Consider the following 24,508-nt stretch of genomic DNA (forward strand, 5'->3'; position numbering starts at 1 on the left):
CAGCTTCCCCTTCCTGTAGCCTCAGCCAGCCCAGCTCAGCAGTCATGCTGGCATTGATGGGATTTTGGCCATCCCAGTTTCCATTTCAGCAGGCACTTGATTTTAGCACCTTGGAAGCAGTGGTGCAGGTCCTGTCTGCTGTCCAGGGGCTGGAGTGGTCTGAGAGAGGGGTGGGTGGTGGCCTGGGGTTGTTCAGAGAAATGGACCTTCCTCGAGTCACCAAGAGTCACTTACCCAGGCATAATGGTTACAGAATCCCAGAACAGTTTGGGTTCGAAAGAACCTCAAAGATCATCTCATTCCAACCCTGCTGCCATGGGCAGGGAACCTTCCACTAGACCAGGCTGCTCCAATCCCCATCCAACCTGGCACTGAATGTTCTGTCCCACAGCAGCACAGCTCAGCAGTGATGCTCAGAGATCTAAGGAGAAGCAGCATTTCCTAAACACAAAGAAGGCCCTTCTTTAGCTGAGCCCACAGCCCCAAACACCACAGAACAGCATCCCCAAACCTCAGACATGAGAGAACAGGGCTGTAACCCCAAAAGTTCTCATCCCAGCACTCCCAGTGCAGACTGGGGCTGCACCCAGGCACAGCCCTGCCCACACATACCTCACCTGGCAATGCCAAAGTGTTCCTCCTGAGAAGGTGGCTTTGGGCTCCACACTGAGAGGGAAATAGGAAGCAGGAGTCCAGGAGACAGAGCTGGTTGCAAATGTTTCACTCTTTATTTGAAGTTTTACATGCCACCAGCGTACATGAAAGTTGCACATTCAGAATTCGACTCACTACGAGGACAAAGGGCCAGATGCAAACACAAGTGTCAAACGAGCGCACGGACGGAGGAGCCCGAACCCAGGAGCCTGCAGGGATTTGTGACCAGGCTGTCACCCTGATGGCACTTGGGGTGTCAGAGATGAACCCCCTGTACTAGGGCCACCTCCCTTCGCCATCTCCAGGGTTGTGAGATGGGTCTTCTCTCCCAACACGGCACCATTCCCTTTCAAAGAGCTAAACAAGCATTTTTGGTAACATCTCTACCAGAACTGAGGGTGTTTGGAGACCAACTGCCCATTTAATGCTTTCCTGAATTCCCCTTTCTATCAATGCCAGCAGTTTTTACAAGGAGAAACAATTTCCACTTGCTGTTTAGAGGGAGAGACGACAGAAATAGGGACTCTTACACTGACATTTTATTTTCAAAGAAAGTTTTGATAGAAAAACATTTTCCCCAGCAGCCTTGGGCAGGGAGTTGCAGCTTCCACTTCAAAGGACAAACTTCAAAAACAAATCCAGTGTCCTAATGGTTTTGTGCTACATTACTTAATTGTCATACAGCTAATTAGCAATGCCTGATTTCACATTCTCTGTACATAGATGAAGTTCACAAAAGAAGGGGCTACTTAAAAGAATAAATAAAACAAGGCACCAGGCAGCCAGGCTCCGACAACATTAACATAAAACGTTACACTTTACAATTTAAAAAACTGAAATAAAACCCCCATCATGATTAAACCTATATTGGTCTGCCTTCCTTCAGATCTCAGAGCTTTGGATCTCCACAAGGAAGGGGGGAGAACACAACATGGCAAGCGGGGGCTTAGCCTGTGCCTCTGTGTACGTATTTCACCAGCGTGCAGCAGAGATCTTTAAAATTCTAATTATTTCCCTATCACCAAGTAAGATCGGGATCAATAGATGGTACAGACTGACCCCTTTCCTCGAGTGTCAGGGGGGAATTAAAAAAAAAGAAAGGGGAGGGCGAACCGAGAGCATCAGAGGTCAATGCCACAAAACAATAGATATTGATGTCTCCATTCATTTTAAACAGCGGAAAGGTCAATGCCTCCCCTGCTTCACGTTTTATGGCTGAAATCCTGCTGCTAACAGCAACAATGTTAGTAGTCAGACCTCATCCATCCTTTTTTATTATTATGATTATTTCTAACCAGGTTAGCCATTTTGAAAATTTGACGAAAGCTGGGAGCAGCAGTGGGGGGCTGGGTAGGAGGAGAAGAGGGGAAGCTGCCCTGGAAATTAATGGAAGAGATGGTTCCCATTAGTTTTCAAGTCTGCCTGTCCCCCTACCTGTGCCCCAGTTTGTCTCTCACTGCCCCCTAAAAAATGAAAAGGGCCTGAGGCAACATCCCTCCACTATTAATCATTATTCCCCGTACAACATCCCAATTGGTTTCTATGGAAATGATTCTCTGGCTGGAGTACCCCGGCTGCCTGCGCATCTCAAAGAGGCAGGAGAGCTGCAGTGGAAGGAGACTGGGCTCTGCAACACCCAGCACAGCTCCTGCACTGCTCTCCCTGCTCTCCCAGCTTTGGCTGGACACTCTGCTGGAACCAGCCAAGAGGGAATTGCATCTCCGTTAGTCAAGTGAAACTGGTTCATTCCACCAGTGGGAAAGTCCCACATTTCTATGGACCTATCCTAAAAAAGCTGGGAGAAAGCACCCAGCACCTCACATGGATGGTCCCACACACCTGTCCATCATCCCAGGACTGTCACAGCTCTGAACATTAACGTGAGGGGACAGGTCCTGCCCTGCTCCCCGGGATCCCACACGCCTGGCAAAGGAGGAGGCAGTGATGGGAATTAGAGTGAGTGGGGTTGTGGCTCTGCTGCTCTCAGCCCACACCAGTCCCAGGTCTGCCCTCTGCTCCCCAGGGAGCAACACCTCACCTGGAGGGGAATATTCAGCATCCAGGGAGTCTCCTCTCCCTCCACAAGTGAGGAAACAGGCCAAGCCTCACGGGGTGTGTCTGGCTTCCAGAGTGAGATCCATGACTGCATCCTGCCCTGCCTCCTCTCACTCCCATCTTCTCCTTCTCCCTGACAAACAAGCGACCACAGTCAAAGCCCTCCTGAAGGAGAGACAATTACCACACAGCCCCTTCTCCAAACAGAGCAGTGGATACACTGCCATTTCCTAAAGACACCATGAAATCAGCTTTGCAAACAGCTGAGGAAGCAATCCTTTAACCTACACTCCTGAGAAACCTATGGGAACACAGACGGCTTAGCCTGCCCGAATTCCCCACACCAGGGTCACTCCAGACCCTCCCAGCCTGCAGGAACCAAGTGCCACTTTGCCAAACAAGACTTAGGACATGAGCAGAGCAGCGAACAACGTCGAGTTTTACACAAAACCAGCACCTGTCCCAGAATATCCTTCTCCCACAGAACCACAGACACCTTGGTGGTGGTCAAAGCAAAGATTTCTGCTGCAGTTCCCAAAGATTGGAGGTCTGCTTTGGAAGGCAGCAAGGAATATGCCAGCAGGGACTGGGATCCTGCAGAGGCACTCCCTGTGAGAAGGGCACCTTCTGGAATTGAATTCATTTGTTTTACACTACGGACAGCAGCATCAGCAGGCTCAGAGATCACCTCGTTAGACGCTCACAGAGAGCGGGAGGGAGATTTCTGGAGATATGGGGACAGAGGGAGGGGGGATTTCATATTAAATAAAACCCAGGAGCAGAACACCCCTCTCCCTGCTCCGCTCTCCTCCTCTACAGCTGCCTGCCCGAGCCTGAGCGCTGAGTGGGCTCCGAGTCCCATCCACTGCTCCGCTCAGAACATATGGAGCTGTGTTTAATAGCCCAGCTCTGCCAATTGGGGACTATTAGGGTGGGTTCTTTTCTCAGTGTAAATGTTGCAGAATATAAATTGTAATTAACACCGATGCCAAAATAGCACTTAGAGAAAATAAGCACATTATTAACATCTGGTGAATCCTGCCTGGAGTGCAAAAGCAGCGGAAATTCTCACTCACCATAAGAGGATTTGTAGTAGAGACATCAAGCACTGGCCCAGAGCTGGGGAGCTGGGGGTGGAAGGAGATTTTTAGGTCTTTATCATTATTTGGGATGCTACCTTTATCACCTGTGGGTGACCTTTCCTAGCCCTGGATGTAACTGGTAGCATCATCAGGACTTGTGACCCACTTGCATGAATACAGATGCCTGAACATCATATCCCTGGCAACAGAATGACGGCGCTGTAAAGCATTCCTGGCTGCTGCTCCCGTCCAGCAGGACATGAGGCAGGTGGATATGGATGTGCCAAGCCAAGTGTACAGCATGTTCCATCAGGTGACTGCAACCCCAAGAGCAAAGGTTTAACACCACAATCAAGCAACAGCTGGTTTCTGCACACAACTGTCCCCCAATCCAGGTTTTCTGGAGGAATAGGAAGAGGTGAGTTGGCAGCACTGCCAAGCTCTTGCTGATGCCACAGAGTGTTTATGGAGGGGAAATCCCTGCTGAGGGTGGGAATACCCTCACTCATACCAAACATCAACATTCCCTCACAGGACTAAACAGGTCCCCTAAGGCATCAGAGAGCTGCCTCCACACCCTCAGCCTTCCCTCTGCCCTGAGGCCAGAGGTACAAGCAGGACAAAGCAACTTTGCCAATGCTTCAAACAAGGAGGAGAAAGCAGCTCTGCAAACACCCTCTGCCTCATCCTCACTAGTTATCCTAGGAAAGAAACACGGACAAAAACCAGGCAGAGCTGAATTGTCCTGAACTGGACAGAGCAACAGCTCCTGCTCCTGCCAGAAAGCACATCTGATGTGCTGAAGAAAGGGAGGAGGACAGAAGAGAGGGCGATTCAAACAAGTGAGTAACAAGACAAGAGGTAGAAAGAATGACCTTATGGGGAGTGGGAGGGAAAACAGTGGCAGGAGCAGGGAACCAGCTCCTCACACTCACCTGCTTGGAGCCAAAACTGAGGCAGAGCCTCAAACACTCGGGGAGTGCTCAGAACTCAGCTGCAGCATTCCTGGAAGAGCACGAGCCAGCCTGCTGCCAGCTGCATTCCAAGGCTGTGCTGGCCCCCTGTCCTGAGAGGAGAAGGGAGGGAGACATGGGAAAGACAGCAAACCACCAGGGATTGGTCTCAGCAAGGCACAGACCTGTGCTAGCAGAGCCTAACACTTACCTGCGGGACAGAATTCCAGGCAGGCTCACATGTGGCTGATTGGAAAGTAAGGACAGAAAGTCCTCCAAAGCTGAGGGATGCATTCTGTTCTCAAATCTATCCCATCAGACCAGGCTTTCTATGAACACTGAGGGCAGAAGAGCATTTGGGAAGATGGCATCTTGTGTAGAAAATGCTGACAAGGAGATGGGCACATCATCTTTGGATGACTCTGGGCCTCCCCAGAAAAGCAGAGCTCAACACATTCGGGATTTGGGTGAAGTTCGACAGCTCTGGTCAGCAGCTGCTTTGCAGAAGACAGACCTGGTGTGCTACCAAGGAAAACTCTGCCACCCAGAAATGTAGCTCCAGGAACTTGTAACTTGGCTTTTGGTACAGCTGTCTGATGCTTTTAAAAGTGCTCAGTAAATAAGGCAATATGAAAGTGATCCAGACCACTACTGATGCCTGAGGAAGTTCTGTGGAGCAGAGAAGCTGACTGAAATCACACTGTGAAAATACTTCATAACATCTCTAAAATTAGCATGAGCTCAAGGCATGGGATATAAGGACAGAACTGGAACACTACATTCCCATCTACACTGCAAGACAGACTGCATATAAATCAGATCTGAGCCTCAACTTATTCACTGTAGGCACCATCTACCCTAGGACAAGGATTTCCAAGAGAGCTGAGAACTTCTTCCACCAGACCAATGGAAACAGCACCAGCAGGAACATACCATGGTCAAGGTGTTAATGACCTTAATTTGTTATCCAAAAACAAAAAAAAGAGTCCTTGTGGTACTTCTCAATCAAAGAAAAAACCCAACCCTTTAAATATCTGTGACTGCACGACTGTGACTACAAATGCCTACCTGTAACATAGAAAAGATGTGATGCACTTCAATAGAGCAACACATTTTTGTGCCTCTGAGCTGGCCCAGGCTTTCTACTTTGCCAAAAACAGACCGAAGCAAAGAATGATTTCCACCAATACCACAAAGCACACTGCCAACGTACACAGGGGCCCTTGGGACAGACACCAGGGGACACAGGGGAAAGAGCATCGTTAAGTCAGTTTCTCTTACCTTTAACTTCAGTAAAATAACAAAACAATTCATATTAACCACAAGGAAATACTCATCATATTCCACAAGCCTTTGAGACAGGATTTTCAGATGCAAGCAATATCCAGTAGATGTTTCCCCATTGCAAAGAACCAGCTTTTTTTATTTTGCAACTGCACCTGGTTAAAGTGATTGTACAGCATCCAGTGAGGTGGCCAGGAGCCAAGGATGGGCAATCCAGGCCAACAAGAAGCTACTCCATGGGTTCACGCTGACTTGTCCTTTCCATGCTGTGACAGTCACCACCACAAATTGGGAGGTTCCTCAGCCACTCTGCTTTTAAACAAGGTAATTTCATCCAAGTGCCGCATGGGGACATCTCTGATGACCTCTGTCAAGTCCTCGTGAAGCAGAGGGAAAATGACGACATTTAATGCAGGGCGTTCTGCCTGGAAACTAAATCAGATACAGGTTATTAGCCAAGGAAAAATACCAATTCTCCAGTGCAAGGGAAGGGGATGGCCTGGGTATCGATCATGCAGGATGGGGGCAAGGAAGGGTTGTTCAGAGGAGGCAGGAGGGGCAGCTGGAACTCCAGGTCTTCCCGCTCTCTGCCAGCAGGGAGTTCAGGCTGGGTTTGCACCCCTTTGCAGTGAGTTCTGCTAAGCTGGCACAAGCCCAAATTACACCTAAAATCGGGGGGGAGGAAGACATTTAAAAAAAATTAATAAAAAATAAATCAAGACACGTACAGAGATCCCAAGAGCTTGGCCCAAGCTGGGCAAGGTGCTCAGCCATAACAATTTAAACCACCTGCAAACTAGAGGCAAGTTGCAGAGCCATTAGGAAAATCAGGCCAGAGCAGTGTCAGGCATTCCCTCAGGGCTGAGCCTGGGATTATCACTTCAGGCTGGGTTGTTCTGCATGCAGAGTCTACACTCTGCAATTAGAGCATAGGCAAGTTTAGAAAGCTCAGATGTGCAGATAAGCATTTAAGTGTGCTCACACTCACACACTGCAGCCTTCTTTTTAATCCAGGCTGCAGAGCAAAGGAAGAGATTTGCAAAAGTTAAAGCCATTAAACCATGTAGAAAGAACCGTACGGAAAAAGCCCAAGTGCCCACCAGCAAGTGCTCTACATGACAGCAACCTGTGAGGAAGAGAAATAGTATTACTCAGTGCAGTATAACAGGAGTTCAGTATTTTACAGCTGGGGGGGGGGGGTAAAACTGTAACATAATTACCCTTAAGATGAAAAAGACTTGTGACTCTTAGTCCTTTGCCACCAACACATTTCCGTCGAAGGGTGTGACAAGGACCTCTCAAGGAGGCAGAGTCACACTGGCAGCACCAGCCCCTGGAGGCTGAACCAAGCTGTGTTGGGTCCAAAGAGAAGCTCACTGCTCAACAAACTTAGACAGGTGTGTGCCTGGAAGATTCCCAGCTCATCCCTAGTCCTGAAATGGCCAGATTTCTGTCAGAGAGGGAATGGCTGGAGATCCATCTGCTGGAAACACGCACGAAAATCCCAGATAGCAATACAGCCAGCTGAAGAAAGGAACACAAGAGACTGGCACTTCCTGGGAGACAGAAAGGACATTCCCATCCACAAATGATTTGGAGTAGAGCTGCCAAAAACACAGCAGAGAAACTTCTATTCCCAGGCTAGCTGCTCAGCCTTGGTGGGTTGAATTGATTTGCCTGAACCTAAGTAGCTGCAGGAATAAGAATTTCCAGCAACAGAACTACCTGGGGCAATTTTATATCTCTCTGCATCACAGACCTGCCCTTCATGCTTCATGCCTAAGGGCTGGCAGAAAAGGACACAGCTCCTCGAGTGGATCTGGGGACTTGTGTCAGAGCTGTGCAGCTTCTTACTTCCACAGCACTGCCCTCAAGAAATCAACCAGCAAATAACTGCTGATCTGGGAGGCAGCTGGTAAAGTCTGCAGTGAAATCACATAAAATACAGTCAAATGTCTCTTTGATAGTCCCTGCTCTGCCTCAGCTCTTCATGTTTCTTATCCAACACCACAGTCCTGCAGAGAAAATCATGTTAATCGACCAAGTTTACTCAAGTTCAGCAAGGAAGAAACTGCCATTTCCCCACGGGAAAGAAACCTCTGCTTCCTTCTTTGTATATAGACTCTCCCAAATTGGACCTGAGTGCTGCCTCCTCACCATGTACAAAAGTGTAGTTTATAAGCAGCCTTTACATGTAGCTATAAAAACAAGAACCCAGACAAGTTTACATGATGAACTGCCACCGAGACAAGTGAAAAACCCCAACGCAGTAAGTGTCCCTCCTAAGGAGGCTGGTTTTATACCAGGGGCTTGAACTTGATCTTAAAATAAGAGAAAAAAAAGAAACCTTTGTAATTTTCTCCCCCCCCCCAACAGGAAACTGTATGTTACTGCAAACCTTGTAAATTCCATACCCCAGCAAGTTGACGCCGGAGAATTCTTTCCATGTACAATTTGCGTGATTTAAGAAAAAAAAAAAAAATCAAATGCACATGGTTCACTATTATTCTCAGCTAAATGTGCGTGCAAAGCCTCTCCTTTAACTGCCTGTTAAAAACACCCTGATTTTAACGAGCAGCTGTCATAATGTTAAACTGGGATTAGCAGTTCCCAAAAGCAGCCTCCCTCTGCAATCTATGCTCCTTTAGTCCTTCCCCGGAAGGCAATTCCTTTCTTCATACACCTGTCCAGGTGGGCTAGATTAAGTGAGAGGCACTTAGAGCACTAGTTCGAAAGGCCCCAGGCATGGGGAGGAGATAACAAGAAGGGGAAGAGAGTGAGTTAATGAGTTGCAGAACAGCTCCTGTAATCTTCTTGAGGGTTCTTTCCTCATTCCACACCTGGATGGACTTCAAACTCCATCCACCTCTGCAAACGCATGGCTTGTAAAATTAAAACCCGAAGGACAGAGAAGGATGTTGACCTGGGGAGACAAAAGAGCTGCAGTTTCAGACATGAAGCCCTGCTTTTTTTTTTTTTTTTTTTCTCCAAGGGAGAAAAGCCAAGGATATGCTTGCCTGCTCTCTCCTACAAAACCTCCAGACTAAACTCATCATGATTAATTAAATGAAAGCAAGTTTTCTAGGCAACTGACTAGCAGCCCCTTCAAAACAGATCCTTTAATCAGAAACAACCACTGGGATAACAAAGAAAACACCTCCCCCCCCACTTATATTTTCCAGCATAACCTCTGGTCCAGCAGCATCAACACCAAACCAACAACCACCCAGTGGGAATTTCCACAAGGTTTCTGAAGTGTCCTCATGTGGATGTGGACACAGAGCAGACCTGGCCTCAGCAGCTGGTTGGAATCATCCGTGGAGCTGGGAAAAGAACGGTGAAGCACACCCTGTGTCACAAATTCCTCCTGGCATCAGCAGAGGTACAGCGTCTCTCTGCTCTTAAATCTTGAACTGGTTGTATGTGGATGAAAGGGTTAAGGATGCTTTGCTATTTGTCTCCAGAATTATCCCAGAACAGGTGTGGACTGGACACAGTAAGGTTATTTTCGAGTGAACAGCTTGGTAAATAGCCTAACACTATGCTCTCAATTACTTCCAACCACTGTGGCAGCATCCAATATGTAGGTCAGAGACAAAGTCAAAAAGAAAGAGAAAAAGTCTAAAGCAAGGCTGCACTTTGATCAGATTTCCTCGATTTTAGCAAGACGAAAGAGTCCCTCCCAGGAATGCAGTTATCTCCTGGCAAACATTGACATGCCTCTCCAGAGAGGACAGTGAGTCCCCAGGAGATTCCACCTGCTGATAGATCCAAAGGGTAGCCCAAAGCCATAGGGAATCTCACCAGCCAGCCTGGAAGGATGGATTATATCCACCCTGAAACCCTCTGCACCACAGACCCTGGAAGGTGACAGCTCTCTGCACTAGGTGCTGCTCAAACTTACCTTCTTTACTTGTAAGGAAAGGATAAGGCAGTATTTGGGGCTGAAGAATGTACTTCCCCCTTGAGATTTCCAGAGAAACCCAAGGAAAGCCCTAAGCCAATCAGACATTTCAGCACATCCCACTTCACAGAAGGTGGCAAGCAGGACCGAGGGCACGCAAGGTGGGATAATTAAGCACTGCCAACAAAAGCAGCACACAGCAGATAAAGTGAGGAAATACAGTGTATCAGGAGTGGATCAAGGGCAGATCTCTGACCTCCACAAACCCAGCTGAGCTCATGGAAAAAGAAGCTCTAGAGAAGGAGAGGAAGGAAGGAAACGAGAAGTTTGATTTGGGGGAACAGAGCACAGCGGGGACAGAGCAGATGTGGACTCTGGTAGGCACAACTTTTACAAATGCAAACCAGTCTCTGCTGCAGTCACACACCTTCTCCCCTCTATGTTTTAACCTTCCCCACAGGCTGATGAAGCTGTTTTTGGAGAGCTGCAAGTTTCTCAAGAGCAGAAGTTTCAGACCAACTCACTTTTTATCTGGTATGCAGCTCTCCCGCCTACATGCACAAAGCCCTGTTAATCCTCTGCCAGGCACAGCCTGTTTTCACTGGACGACTTGCTCACACCTCGAAGTTCAAGTGTGGCATCTGTCTTGAAAGCTTCAGCCAGCATACTTGAGCCAGCCTGGAAACTCCCTTCCTGAAGCATGGCACAGTGGAATGAAGGAAGTGCCAGGACAAGCTGGAGCAGCAGGCAGCAGCATGACCCAACATACACACACACACTTTTCTCATCTTCTCAGGGAAGGCCAGGCAAACACTTAAGATTTGTTTCACTGGCCATGCCCTGACCTCAGTACCAGGGAGCTGCAAAGCTCTCCTTGCTTACAGTGACTGCCAAAGAAGCTTCTCCAGAGCACCTTCCAAAGAAGATTTGGCCTCACCAAAGAAACTGCAGGTGGGATTCTCCCAGGCCCCTTCCCCTGGGAGCAGGGAGAACCTTTGCCTCCCACTCATCTTTCAGAAGCCTCTCAGGGGGATCCAAAGCTTCCCCACACCGACTCTAAAGCAGATCCATTCTTTAGTGCCACTCTCTCTTCCAGCCCTGCCAGAATGCCAGGACTGAGCAGACTTCATTTCCAAACCTCAGAAACGGACTTGAAAAGTTCCCAAGGAAAGCTGTTCAGATTCCTCTGGCTGCTCTTAACTCCAAACAATGAGATATTTTTGCTATAAAGTGTTTTCCTTTAGGGGTGTCTTCCATCCCTTCATGTCTATGTGGACAAACCAACATTCTCCCAAAGCTGCTGATTTTCCCACACTAAGTCCCATCACTACAGTCTCCAACCTGAGACCAAGGGGTGTAGAAGGGACTCTGAAAATCACTCACACACATCATTGCCAACCCTCCCATTATCTTCAACGCAGCTTCTTCCTCTGCCACTGCATTGAGCCACAGGGAAGCAGCAATAACACATCAGACTCATCCTGAGCCGAGGCAAATTACATCTTTCTGCTGTGGTTTCCCTGTAAGGCATGAATGGCACTCTGCTACTTCTCCTGTGAACTGAGGTTTGTATCAAACACGCCTGCAGACTGAGGTTCCTACATTATTTTGCCAGCTGAACTCTGCATCACTCAAATGTGACCGGACAATTAGAGGGGGAGGGAATAAGAACCCAAAGAGCGATGCCAGAGCGCCCAGGACACGTCCTAGGGGAGTGCTCTGCCAGAGCAAGCTGAAAGTTATTTCCTAATCTCTTCCACAAATTAAAAAGCTACTGCAATAACTGCTCAATTAGATTTATTTTACTATGGAAATGCTTTAAAGCTGCAGTTAATGCTTCCGTTCAGCCTTTTACACCCTCATGAAGAGAAAGCACGACAGTGCTATTCCAATATTATTTCTCAGCCAAGAGAGAGAGGACAATCCTTGAAAGTTATTTCATGCACAAACCAATCGGCCCGCTGAGGAAGGTTTCAGAACTGAATTCCTTTCAAAACACATGAGCTGGCAGTTAGAACGAGCCATTTGGGTCAGCCACAGGAATGCATTTAAAGAAGGGGGTTTGTGAGTACCCCCAAAAGAAGATAAATTAATATGGGAAACTGGGGATGGTCCCACAAGCCCTGCTGGCTTGTAAAGTATTTAAACCCACCCATAAACAACATCCCTGGTGGAAGCAAAGGTGTCTGAGCCACACCTCATGCATTCAACCTTCGACAAGCCCGCCAAGGAATCCTTGGGCAACGCAAGCCTACAAGGATGCAGTTTGTTATTCAGTCTGTGACAGAATGATTCAGGGGTTTCCAAGAGCAGGAAATGAAACAGACAATGAAAGCTTGAGCAGGATGCTAATGATTCACTACACCAGCCTGGTGATACATTAAGTCCTCTGCAATCCCACTTGTGCAGGGCCGGAGCCCTCAGCACGATGGGGCTGGTGGGGTGGGATCAGCAGCCACTGCCGGCAGCTCTGGGACCAGGAAAGCCAGCAGTGTACAGACAGGGACTTCTTCAAGGTCACAAGGAAGAGAAGGTGCTGAAGGGATGTAAAACCAGCTTGAAAATCTTGAATAAGCCCTAGGTGCTCACAGCAGCTTTTTGCAGTGCCAATAGGACTGCAGCAGTCGGGTGGGCAGCGTGGGAGCGACACTGCAGGACTCGGCTGAATTCAAAGATGATCTTACAATCACCTACTGCCCCTCCAGCCCCCTCCACCCCCTCTAACAGTAAAAGAGAGCCCCAGAAGGGATTTTCTGAGGCTGAGACCACAATGAGAATCCAGGCAAGCAGAACGCTTCAGGGATATCCAGGGCAAGGGGAAATATTTAGTCCTGGGGTGAGTAAAAATTCATCTGTGATAGTTCAGTCCTGTACTAAATGCCAGGAGAGGGACTGGCTCGCTCAGCACTTTCCAAATACTCATTTTCAGCCTTGTGGTCCCACCTGGAAGCCCTGTTTCTGCAACTGAATCCCAGGAGGCTGCTTCATCCCTTCTGCAAGCTCACAGCTCTCACAGCCACACAGGACCACTGGAATCAGCAGTTTAAGAAAAAGGGAAGATCCAGCCAAGAGTTTCACATTAAAAAAGGACAATAACAAGCATGGGGAAATTTAGGTAATGCTACAGAAGACTGAACAGGAGGATCTAATTCAGACTGAAAGCTCTTCCTAGAAAGTGGCAGGAACCTTATAATGAAAGTCACTTCAAACCAAGCAGTGCTCATACCTGATATGGGCACAAGGCAGGGTAAGTTTGTGTTTCTCTGAGTTTAGATCCCCAGAACAGTGAGATTGTCCTAAATGAGAAAAATTCTCTGCACTTTCCAGCACTGGTTAATCTAAGAGTGACCTGAGTCACAGAATCACAGAATTGTTTAGGGTGGAAAAGCCCCCTAAGACCAAGCCCAACCATTCCCGCAGCACTGCCATGGTCACCACTGACCCATGTCCCCAAGTGCCACATCCTCATGGCTTTTAAATCCCTCCAGGGATGGAGACTCCAGCACTGCCCTGGGCAGACTGTGCCAATGCTTGACAACCCTTTGGTGAAGAAATCATTCCTAATATCCAACCTAAACCTTCCCTGGCACAACTTGAGGCCATTTCCTCTTGTCCTGCCCCTTGTTCCCTGAGAGCAGAGCCCAACATCCCCCTGGCTGCACCCTCCTGTCAGGGAGTTGTGGAGAGCCAGAAGGTTCCCCCGAGCCTCTTTTACTCCAGGCTAAACACGCTCAGCTCCCTCAACTTCTCCTCATGGACTTGTGCTCCAGACCCTTCCCCAGCTCTGTTCCCTTCTCTGGACACACTCCAACCCCTCAGTGTCCTTCTTTAAGTGATGGGCCTGGAAGTGAACCCAGGATTGGAGGTGTGGCCTCACCAGTGCTGAGTTGCTCAGGTGCTTTGCAAAGCCATTTGCTGGAGAGAGGTACCAGCGTGGCTGGGGAAGAGGGGCAGAGAGCTTAGGAGGGAACTGCCATGTCCTCACTCTGACCCCACACGCTGGGGGGATGCTGCTCCACGAGCCCAGGCAGCCCCAGCCCTCTGCACTACCTCCTAACAGCTCCCAGACTCCAGGAATTTACAACAGCACTTTTGGGAGACGTGAAGAGCTGAGCCCAGCTGCCCACCCAGCACCCCAAAACACACTCCAGCTGCACCACGGTTTCTCCCTTGGGTTCCACTTCTATAAATCACAGCTTGCCTCTACGCCTTGACACTTTCCCCCTTCTTCATGAAGAATCCCTAACGATGCTGTGTTCTCAGATGGTTTTTTGTTTTGCTTTGGGGGTTTTTTGTTTGTTTGTTTTTATTTTATTGTAGCTTTCTTGATCTTTTTCCAAGGTGTTTTTCCAAGGACTTTTCACTGGCTTGTATTGTCTGGTGTTGTAGAGTCCTTGAAATCACTACAATGATAGGAGCTATCTAAACACTTCAGCTAAAACCGACAAAACTCTAAAGGCACACAGTGGAAAATAAAAATCTGTCCTTGAAGCCAAGGGGATATTTGCTGAAGCATTTCCCATCCCCTCGTCCAGCCTGTTTTCTGATGGTGAACTTCATCAGGAAAGCAACTTCTCCTGCACATTTGTGAAGTGCCCACTACCCACACCATGTAGCTGTGCAAGCCTGAAGTCATCCAAATTCCTTGCCCGAAGGATTTTTGGGGCAGAGACATACACGCATATAAATACGATTATTTGGTGTGCAGCCCGTTGGTAAATGGTGAGACCTTCCATGGGTCACAGCTCCATCTACTGACTCTTCCACAAAATAACATTGTGGAAAAGCTTGGGAAAGCTCCTGAAAGGCTCATCCCCTTGGACCTGCCTTTGGACACACGGGTCTGTGCAGGAATTTAGAAACAATCTCAGCACAGCAGCTCAGCCCAAAAGGGCGAAGCAGATTTACCTGTTCTGCAAAGAAGCCTCTTGGCACAGCAGCAGGTCTGGGGGTCACACCTGAACCTACAACCACATGCCCTCAAATTGTGGTATTTTAGTGTTTGTGGAATTAATGCTTCAGTGGTTTGAACAGAAGAGTTATTTAAACAGTGACAACACGTGCTTGGAGCTGAGCACTCCAGCAAAGTTTGGGTCCAGCATAAAACGGAAAACATTGTTTTCATTGGATCTGCTGCTACGTGAAGTGTGGCAGCAGCTGAGCACCATGTGATGGGGAAAAAAATGTCAATTTACACAGAAACTGAGACAAGACCACCGTCACATGTGAAACCAGTGGAAGATCAGGGAAGTGAATATGGATCACTCAAGCCACATCTCCCACTCTAACCACTACACACTTCTTATGTGCAGAGTATCTCCCTGAAACATAAAGGAGCTCACCCCTCCCATTCACACTGAGGGGAAAAGAATAAAGAAAAATACTGCAATGATTTATCTGCCCAGAGGGAAACAATCTTTACAGTCTTCTCTACAGCTCAGAGGAGACCTTGCCCTTGCAAGCCTCCTGTTTGCTGATGAGGCTCCAGATGAGCCCTGTTCTGCTTATTGTGTTTCATTGCAAAAGAGCCAGAACTGAATCAGAGGCTTTTAATGACTCAAATACACGAATTAGTTTGTCCCAAATAGCAGTAAACTTCAACCAGAAACTGCTCACCAGAAAGCTGGACACCACAGGGCCTGGTTCAAAGCTGTCACAAGACTAAGAGACATGAGAACAACTCTCTTTTCAGGCCAGTGGAACAGAAATACATAACACTAACCTCCTTTTACAGTAAAAAGGGAGGGTTTGAGAAGCAGTTCAGGCTTTAAGCCATTGCTGTGATGCAGCAGATTTAATTCCCAAGCTCCCATCACCACACCCTGTATATTCACCATCTTCCAGTACAATTCCACAGCTGAAACCAGTCTGTTTTCCCCAGATAGGTTCTGGCCTCTTCTGTTACCCAAATGCTACTGTTCATCCACACTTGAAAAAGTACTGCCCTGCACTACATTACATTTTCAAGCCCTCTCAGCTCTACCTTCTGCAGCAAACTCCTGATAACATGCCCAGCCCGGGGTCTTTCCCATTCCCACTCACATTTCTTCTCTTTTTCAGAGGCACTGGGAGAATATGAATTGCTTTGGCCCCATCTTGCTGTTCAAAGCCATCTCTCAGCCTAAACACCACCACCATAGCCCTAAAACAGGAACTCTGACCCTCAGTGGGACCTGAGGAATACGGATCAATTGCCCCAGCTCAAGAAAGGGAGCAAACAAAGCCTCAAGGTCCCTCCTTTCACCTCCTCCTTCTCACCCACTCTCCATGTTTCACACGAAGCATCCACACACATTCCAAGCAAATGGAAAAAAATAAGCATCAATCACCTCATTTCATTCTAGCACAAGGATAGATAACTTCCAACTTGCTGCCTGATGTAAAACTTGGATTGAAGAGTCACCAGCAGCATGCTTTTAGAGGAAGCCATGCTGTGTGAATTGGAGCCTTACCCACAGGTTTAAGCTCACGCACAGATTTTACTGCACATCCCTCTGCCTTGGAGTAGCAGACAAAATGCAGTAAAGAGAAAGTCAATTCCTGACCCCATCCCAAGGCACATTTGTGCTAGGATGATAATGGGATCTCTGGAGAAGTCACGTGGTTAAAGACTTGCTGATGGCTCGTGGAAGACTCCAGGCTTTGCTTACACATCGTTTTCTGTATTTTGTTCCTTCCGTTTTATTACTAGAGACAGTTGCATGAGAACGGGATCTTTGTTGCTTAGGAGAGCATCTGCTCCCACTGCTTATCCTCCTCCTGAAGTCATAATCTTACGTGACATCAAAATCGTTTCCAGAGCCACCAATTACAATGTCACAGAGGATTATGACTTCAGGTGTAGAATTTGCAGTGGGAGCAGATGCTCTCTTCAGAAAAAAAAACCCAAAACCCAACATTCAAAAAACCCTGTTTTCATACAAGCGTCTCCATTAATAAATTACAAAAGAAGAAAATAAGTTTGACAGCCAGAACTGTCGCTAAATATAAAAATAGTTTTTAACATTTCTACAAGGCATCAGCTGCTCTTTGGAAAGTTCCCAGGGTTTAGACTATAAAGAGGTAGAGAATGTAGTGAGAATCAAGTCCATGACAGAGAAAAAGAGAGAGAAAAGACTGCAGAATGGTGTATTTCTGCTCAATAAGTGGACATTAAAATTTTGGGCAGTGCTGCAACGGCACCTCAGAAGGGAGGGAAAATAAAAAACAGGAACTGAGGATTTTTAGCTCTTTCTAAGGATCCCAAAAGCACAACTGAAATCAACCCAGAAACGTTTTTACAGATATGAAGCCCTGTGTAAAACAAACTCAAAGAATCCTTGTCGCATCACAAGGAATTCACTCAGTTGTTTCCAACAATCCCTATCCCAGAAGGACACAGAGGCTTTCAGAGGCAGGAACAATCTCAGGAGCAGTTTGGTAGGGAGCTAATATAGTCACAGCCTTCTCTGGATTTGATCCACGGAAACAAGCCAAGTGTAATAAGTCAGTTTGAAGCTGGAGGAAGGCTGGGAGGGAGGAGCACCCTTTAGGATGCACTAATAATGCCGTGTGATTTGAAATTTTTATTAGAGCTTAACAGGGCACAGCAACAGTAGGTGACAAAGAAAACAGACTGAAGGCGGGGAAATAGCCTTCTAGAAAAAAAGATAATAATGGAAAGTCTGCTGCATGGGAAATATTTTGTAAGATGACTGCCATTATTAGAAGATTTCCAAATGCCAAGCGTAATTAAAAGCTCTCTTTTCAAATGCAGTTCACGGCTCACACACAAACGTTTCCCACCACGTGAGCCTCAGAACGCTGCAAGGGGCCAAGCAAAATGCATTTAAGAACTGCCAAACGTGCAAAGGCATTTTGTACCAATTCTCCCCCCTCACGCACCCTCCGAAGAAAAAACCCTTCACAACAACCCTTTAAAGGCTTTGAATCGCGCTGCCAGGGGATTATCAGTAAGTGACATTTACAAGTGATTAGAGGACAGAGAATTATCTTAGTCACTTGTGGGAAAGGAGGAAAGCTTCAAGGTCAAATCTCTCCGTACTTAAAATGTCGGCAGATGTTTTGTTTACACAAAAAGTGTCATTTGATTTATGATGGAGCTTTGCATCCAGAACTTCAACTCGGCCAACGGAACCGCAGAGAACATGGGTGGGAATGGAATCAAAAATTAATATAATACCTTCGAATATTGCACTGATTCACTCTCATTAAAGTAAGAGGCTGGCTTATGTGCCAAACAGTTACACATTACCTATTAGCTCCTTGGAACAAGAGCTCCAAGCCACATAAACCTTGGCAAGCAAGGGAATGGAGATAAATCTTCAAAAGCTCCAGAAATCCCACATCCACCCCTTTCCGCACTCACCTCCGGACAATGGACTGCTGGAGATTTTTGCAAACGGTAAGAGATTCTCCCATAAACATGTGGCACATGATGACCTCAAGGCAGTTGGCCATGAATGACATCACTGCGTCAGACTGCAGAGTCCCGCTCCGGGAGACGATGCAAAGCCGCTGGAGAGAGGAGCAGTGACTCAGTGCCTGGAAGAACTGGGCGCCTGCACAGAAGTATGGCTGTTCCAGCCTGCAGGAATAAACAAAAACAAATCAATGGGCAATTCATGCCTGGGACGATCTCAGACAAGAGGGAAAGACACAGCACATTCATGGGGGGGCTGGCAAACGGATCAAGCAGTGCCTCCAACCCTGAAGGACAAGGGCACAAATAGGCAGAAAGGCCCTAAACTGCAGAATTCTGGGGCCCACAGGGAGTAACCCCGGTTTTGCAAGTTTCCCATGAAGTATGGTGGGTGAGACAAGCCTTGGATCTAAGCAGTAGATCCATTCTGGTCTTACAAGCACAGCCTGGATTCTGCTACCTGACATCTACCAAGCAGGTGATGTAGATTTGGGCACCTTCTGCTCCAGTGTACAAACACTGCCCAAACTGGTCATATCTTCAGTTTACTGCCTGGGGAGAAGCAGGCATGAAAAACGCACAGTGCACAAAGAGTGATGCAGAACTGGGGCCAACACAGTGACCACAACCAGCCCTGGCAAAGGATCAGAGCTACAGCTCTCCCACAGGAAGAACAACCACCATCAACTCAACCTTTTCCTTAAACACCTGGCCCAGGGAAGAGAGACAGGATCTTCAATCGCAGTGATCCAGGGGGACAACAAGATGACATGGTGAAGCCATACCTGGCCAACAAGGGATATGTGTTTTAACCAGCAGCATAAGTGGGTGATTCCCTCACAGAAACCAGCCTGCTGGGAGCTGAACCTGCTTGGGGCCCATGCCACCAGGAGAGTTCATCTGCTTAGTGCAGATTTACTACCGGGCTTCAGAGCACTTGGGAATCCCAGTCATTGGGTCAGGAAAGCCAAGAGCTCCAAGAAGGTTAATCCATTAGGTGATAACAAGCTGTCAGGCCCAACCTGATCTGGATAATCTCTGCATAGGCTTTGTAATATGCAGGGGTATCTCAGCAACTTAATCCTGTTAATTGATAAATTCTGTTTCAGCCTCAGTCTGTGACTGCTGTCAGGTGGCATTGCCTGAAGAGATCCTAAGAGCATATCAGCACTTTCGGTAATAAGTAAAAATTCATATTAGGAGAATGGGAAACCTTTAATTTTTCAACATCATTATTGGGGCACTGTAAATTTAGGACAAAAAGCACAGAATCTCCAGGATCCAGGTTTCCAGGTGAATCTCTGGGACACACCAGCCACACCTGCAATGCTGCCCTTCACTCGCTAGATGGCAATGTTTCTTTGGAATAGCCCCTTAAACTTGTTCCTCTGCCTGGAAAGCTAGGAAGGGAAAAAAGGGTGGAAACAGCCGGGAATTAGTCAAATCGAAAGGAAACTGCATTATCAGGAGGAAGTGCTTATTTCTAAAACCATCTTAAGCTAATATAAAATCTTAGACTTTACTCAAAAAAGAAGAGTGACAGCTTCCACCCAAATGTAGTACAAGGAGACAGCCCTGCTGCAGCCTGCATTCCAGGCTCTGCGCTGCCTCCCATCTCCATCGCTCTTGGCCTCCATTTCAAAGCCTCAGGAAGCTACAGGGCCTAGGATGAGCAAAGCAACATTGCACACCCAAACCTCCTTCCCTAGCCCTCAGTTCCTCCATGGCCATTTACTCTCCGGAAGATTAAAGAGACATTCATGTAACCCAAGACCTTGAGCAACTGAATTCCCAACAGCTGTCATCCCTTGGATGAGAGACCAGCACACTCCTCCCCCATTATAAATGGGAAGTGGTAGAAAGTTCAAACCTTCCTGAGCTGTTTTAGCCCCACTAGCTCCCCTCACTATTGCAGTGGATCAGGAACAGGCACACAAACAGCAGTCTCAGGTGATAAGCAGTGATTTCGGCCACAGTAATAGAACTGTGACCTCGCTGTCCCAACTGCACAGCATTTTGGACCTGTTTGTGAGCAAAGGGGGGCAATGGGACTGACAGGTTCTGCAGTTTCACTGAAAGAAGCTGATTAAGGAGGGAAAAAAAAAGGAAAAAACCCATCTATCTACAGTTGTAACATTTGTGTTCATACGGACTAATGCAAGGAAACCACCACAGCTTCCTTTCGCAAGCACATTTTGGCTACCATGAAGCTCCTCTGTGCACTCTTTAGGACCAAACCTTTGGTAGGATCCTTTAAATCCTATCAGGAGAGGAGCAACAACAGGACAAATTCTAAATCTGGAATGTTTTCAGTACATTATAAAGAAAAGAAATAAAAAAATAAAGAGGCGAGATTTTCATACAAACCCAAGGCAGAAAAATATCTCATTGGGAAACCTAAAGAAAACTCCCCATTATCTGGACAGTGAAGGAGTCTCTTCCTTCCTGGAAATTTAAGAGACATGCGTATACACAAAGCCAAAAAGTCAGCAAAGGCACGTAGTATTTAACCAGTCCTGACAAGCTGCTAACTCCCAAATATGCAGCATACACTCTTCCTTATCTAAAAGGAAGGCAGTCACAGCACTTTTTGCTCCTAAAGCCCTGGTTAAAGGGCATATCCTGAGCCCTCAAGGACATGTGATGCCTTCCCATTCTCCACAAGTCAGGAAGCAAAATACCCCGTTTTCAAGCCATTGAGGTTACTCTGGACCAGAACACTTTTAACAGTAGCCACAACAAACACACATCACATTTCTGGAGATCCACAAACAAAATGGGAGATGTTCAAGGGCAGCCCCTCACCTGAGATCTCTCAAACACTTGCAGTGTTTCAGCATGTCCGTGAGAGCAGGCATATAGACCACCTTGCCCATCATGCCCAGGTTGGCCAAGGAAAGAGTCCGCAGGTGCTGGCACTGCAGCCCGATGTTGATGAGCCCAGAGCCTGTGAGAATATTTGGCAGCTGTGCTAAGGTGAGGCTCTGCAGGTAAGTCAATTGGCTAATGGCAGCCACCTCTGAATCCCCCACACTCTGTGCCCGGACGCAGGGAGGCAACGAGTTCCGAATTGCTGGCTCGTTGCGGGGCATGGCTGAGGAGAAACTGGACCCAATTATCTCCAAGGTTTCCAAAAATCGGAGGCTTCCCATCAGAGCCCAAAACACTGAAGACTCGATCTTCTGATTTGCCTGGTCCCCTAAGTTCCTTGGATATGTCTGTATCCCAATCCGAACTTTCCTTCCAAATGTTTGGGGCACCACATTAGGTGTGGTGGGAGGCTTCTCCACACTTGCAGCAACATCTGTGATGGAGCAAACTGGTAGTGCTAAAGAGAGCAGGTGCTTTAGCCTGGACAGGAGCTGGCACAGGTGGTTCCCTATGCTTTCAGAACTGTGGTGGTGAGCTGCAGACAGGTTCAGGTGTCTCAGGTTGCAGCAAGACACTACCAGGCTTTCCAAAATGCTGCTGTCAATGTCATCTTCCGCTTTCCGAAACAAGGACTCCGGGGCCAGACAGTGAACGCAGCCACTGAGATTCAAACTTGTCAAGCTTTTAAGATCCTTCCCACCATTAATGACCCTCTGGATTAGGTGCCCACCAGATAAGGTGCATCGGCTAAAGCTGAAGTAGAAAGGGTTGTTGAACTTCAAGTGTTGCAGGAGCCCAGAGCCGTTAATCCAGGCTTTGGGCAGTTGTAAAGCATCCAGACGTACATTTCGAGCCATGGAGTCCAGGAGGTTTTTGGTGGCTCCCGTCTCCGCAAAGCTGCCGGGGGCAGAGATGAGGAAGGCATGGAGGTTCTCAGGTGTCCGATCACTCAGCACTGCCAAGTAGAGCCTCACCACCTCCTGATTGACGTAGCCAGGAGCCAGCCTGGCGTAGAAGATGCGGAGGTTCTGGTAATGGGGCACGTTGCTCTCACCCACCATCAGCTGCCCAGAGAGCATAAACCCCTCCCGCGAGCGATCGAGGATCTCAAAGTAAAGCAGCAGTTTCTCAAGGCTGGTGCAGCACGGGACAACACCGTATGAGGGCGTGTAAAGGGTTTGCTTCAGCTCCAAAACACGGCTGAGGGTGGCTTTGCACTCACTGCTCAGCTGGCTGGCATCAAACCCCGGGTTCACGTCAATGGCCAGGGAGCGCAGGTGCTGGAGCGTGGAGAGCATCTTGGAGAGGCGGAGAGAGGTGACATGGCAGCCAGACAGGTTCAGCTTGACCAGGTTCTTGCACCGTGTTACGTGGTCGATAGTGGAGCTGGGCAGCCAGTAGCACCCGGCCATGTTCAGCTGGTAGATCTCCTTTCCAATGTCCCTCATCAGCTGCTTCACTTTGTCTTTGTTTACCTGCACCCAAACAAAACCACATTCAGTGAGATATACAGCAAAGGTGGGCACTGTCTCGGTTTCCCAGCTGGAGACTGGGATAAGAGTGGCTGGCACTTGGATTACATGGCTCATCCAAAGGTTTGGGGATGGCAGCACAGCCTAAAAATTATCACACTGCTGGCAGCTCAGTCTGCCATGCTTTGGACTCTTCAGATCACACTTCCTTTTCCTTCCGCGTTCTACATTTTATAGACTGTTCAGCAGCTGAGAGTGGAAGGGAAAACCAACTCCATTTTCTACCAGCAAAGCTATTTCAGCAGAACCGGCTATGTGCAGAAACTCAAAAGAAGAATGTTTCCATTCTTCTTCATTCGGTTTCCTCTTTTGGAAATGAGCAGCAAGGGCTTCCCCTTGCCTGCACTGGCTGATGCAGTTCCCATTGAATATATCACCCTTCCTTCCCAAGCTTTATTTTTGTTATAAGATGCACACAATTTCTGGCTTTGTTGACTGCATGCCTGACAGCAGCAACATGCACAAGATTTTTTTGCACAACATGGAAAACATACTTTGAGAAAATGGTAACTTTACACCACCACAGTTACAAATGGAAGGTCATGTTTTACTTCCAGAAATATGGAGAAGTTAAGTTTTCACTGACAGTATTTTACATAACTAAGGGAACACACAGCTGTTCTAACAAAGCATTCTGGAAAATAAATGCTTTTATAAAACAGCTTATTGTGTATTTGATTTCAGAGTTCAGGAGCAATCTATTTACGCATACACATTGGAAAGCTCTACTGTTTGGCATTGTTTTTCAGAACTCAGATTTGTCCTCACAGCTAACAGAAGAAGCAAGCTACTCTCCCCACCTTATAGTCCTTCTGAAGCAGAACTGTATGTGTTAGACTCTTGTCAAGGCAAAGTGTTGCAAGTTTCCTGCAGGTTCTCCTAACATTCAGGACCAGGTCAGTGCAAGGGACATAGCTGAGGATGTGCAGAAGGATCTCATCTGAGAACTCCATCAAGTTGACTCCATTGCTTTCCTCCTCACTCTCCTCACTTACGACCTCCTGGAGGAAAAAAAAAAAGAGGAAAAAGAAAAGGAGAATATGGAGGTAGCGCAAAACTTCACACGAAGCCACAGTACTTTCACTTGGTCTTTCACTGTTGGCTAACATTTCCATTCATTGCACTTACTTTGCAACTGGAAAAGTGACTGTCCATGAGCCTTTCCTAAATATATCACAGCAATCTCTTTCTACATCCTTCCTCCAAGCTCCACCCGTTTCAATAACCTCAAGAGTTATATAACCATGCACATATACATATATATGCACGGCTACATATATCTGTTTACACATACAGACACACACCAACACTGCAGTCCAACATCACCCACAGCTCTTGTGCAACACACTCACACCTTAACGGCGAAACCACAGCCCAAACTGGCACTAACGCCAGGGCAGCTCCTGAGGGGAAGCGGGGCTGCTCCACCTCACAGCCCCTGGGAGCCCCCCGGAGACACACGGCGAGGGCGATTCCGGCGTCCCGGCCCCGCCCTCCCTGCCCCCGAGCCCGGCTCCCGCCCTGAGGGCTCCCGGCTCCTCCAGCCCCACAGCAGCCCCGGTTACCGGCGCCCCGAGGGGCTAGTGCGGAGGGGAAGCGGGGGGCGAGCTGAGCCCCACAAGCCCCGACTCACCTCTCCGCAGCGCAACATGACGGCAGCCGCACGGCCCCGCCGCCGCCGCCGCCGCCTCGCCGGGCCCCGCTCGCAGCGGCCGCGTCCCGGGCTCGCTGCCGCCGGCCCGGCCGCCTCA

General features: G+C 47.9%; 1 protein-coding gene across 1 annotated transcript; it reads right to left on the reverse strand.

The window, feature by feature from the left end:
- Positions 1–764: 764 nt before the first annotated feature.
- On the reverse strand, positions 765–24,508 carry FBXL18 (F-box and leucine rich repeat protein 18). Its single transcript, XM_082292145.1, has 5 exons — positions 24,391–24,508; positions 23,558–23,758; positions 21,160–22,700; positions 18,301–18,519; positions 765–6,460 (listed from the first exon to the last, which is right to left on the reverse strand). The coding sequence occupies exons 1-5, from the start codon at positions 24,406–24,408 to the stop codon at positions 6,304–6,306; spliced, it is 2,136 nt and encodes a 711-aa protein (XP_082148271.1). The 5' UTR covers positions 24,409–24,508; the 3' UTR covers positions 765–6,303.

This window comes from Coloeus monedula (genome assembly GCF_965178545.1).
Source record: "Coloeus monedula genome assembly, chromosome: 16".
NCBI lineage: Eukaryota > Metazoa > Chordata > Aves > Passeriformes > Corvidae > Coloeus > Coloeus monedula.

Excerpts from the sequence above, each read along its gene's own strand:
- FBXL18 (XM_082292145.1), bottom strand. Across the intron at positions 18,520-21,159 it reads AAGTGTTTGAGAGATCTCAG|GCTGGAACAGCCATACTTCT; the intron begins GTGAGGGGCTGC and ends TTATTCCTGCAG. Across the intron at positions 6,461-18,300 it reads CAGCAGTCCATTGTCCGGAG|TTTCCAGGCAGAACGCCCTG; the intron begins GTGAGTGCGGAA and ends TATCTGATTTAG.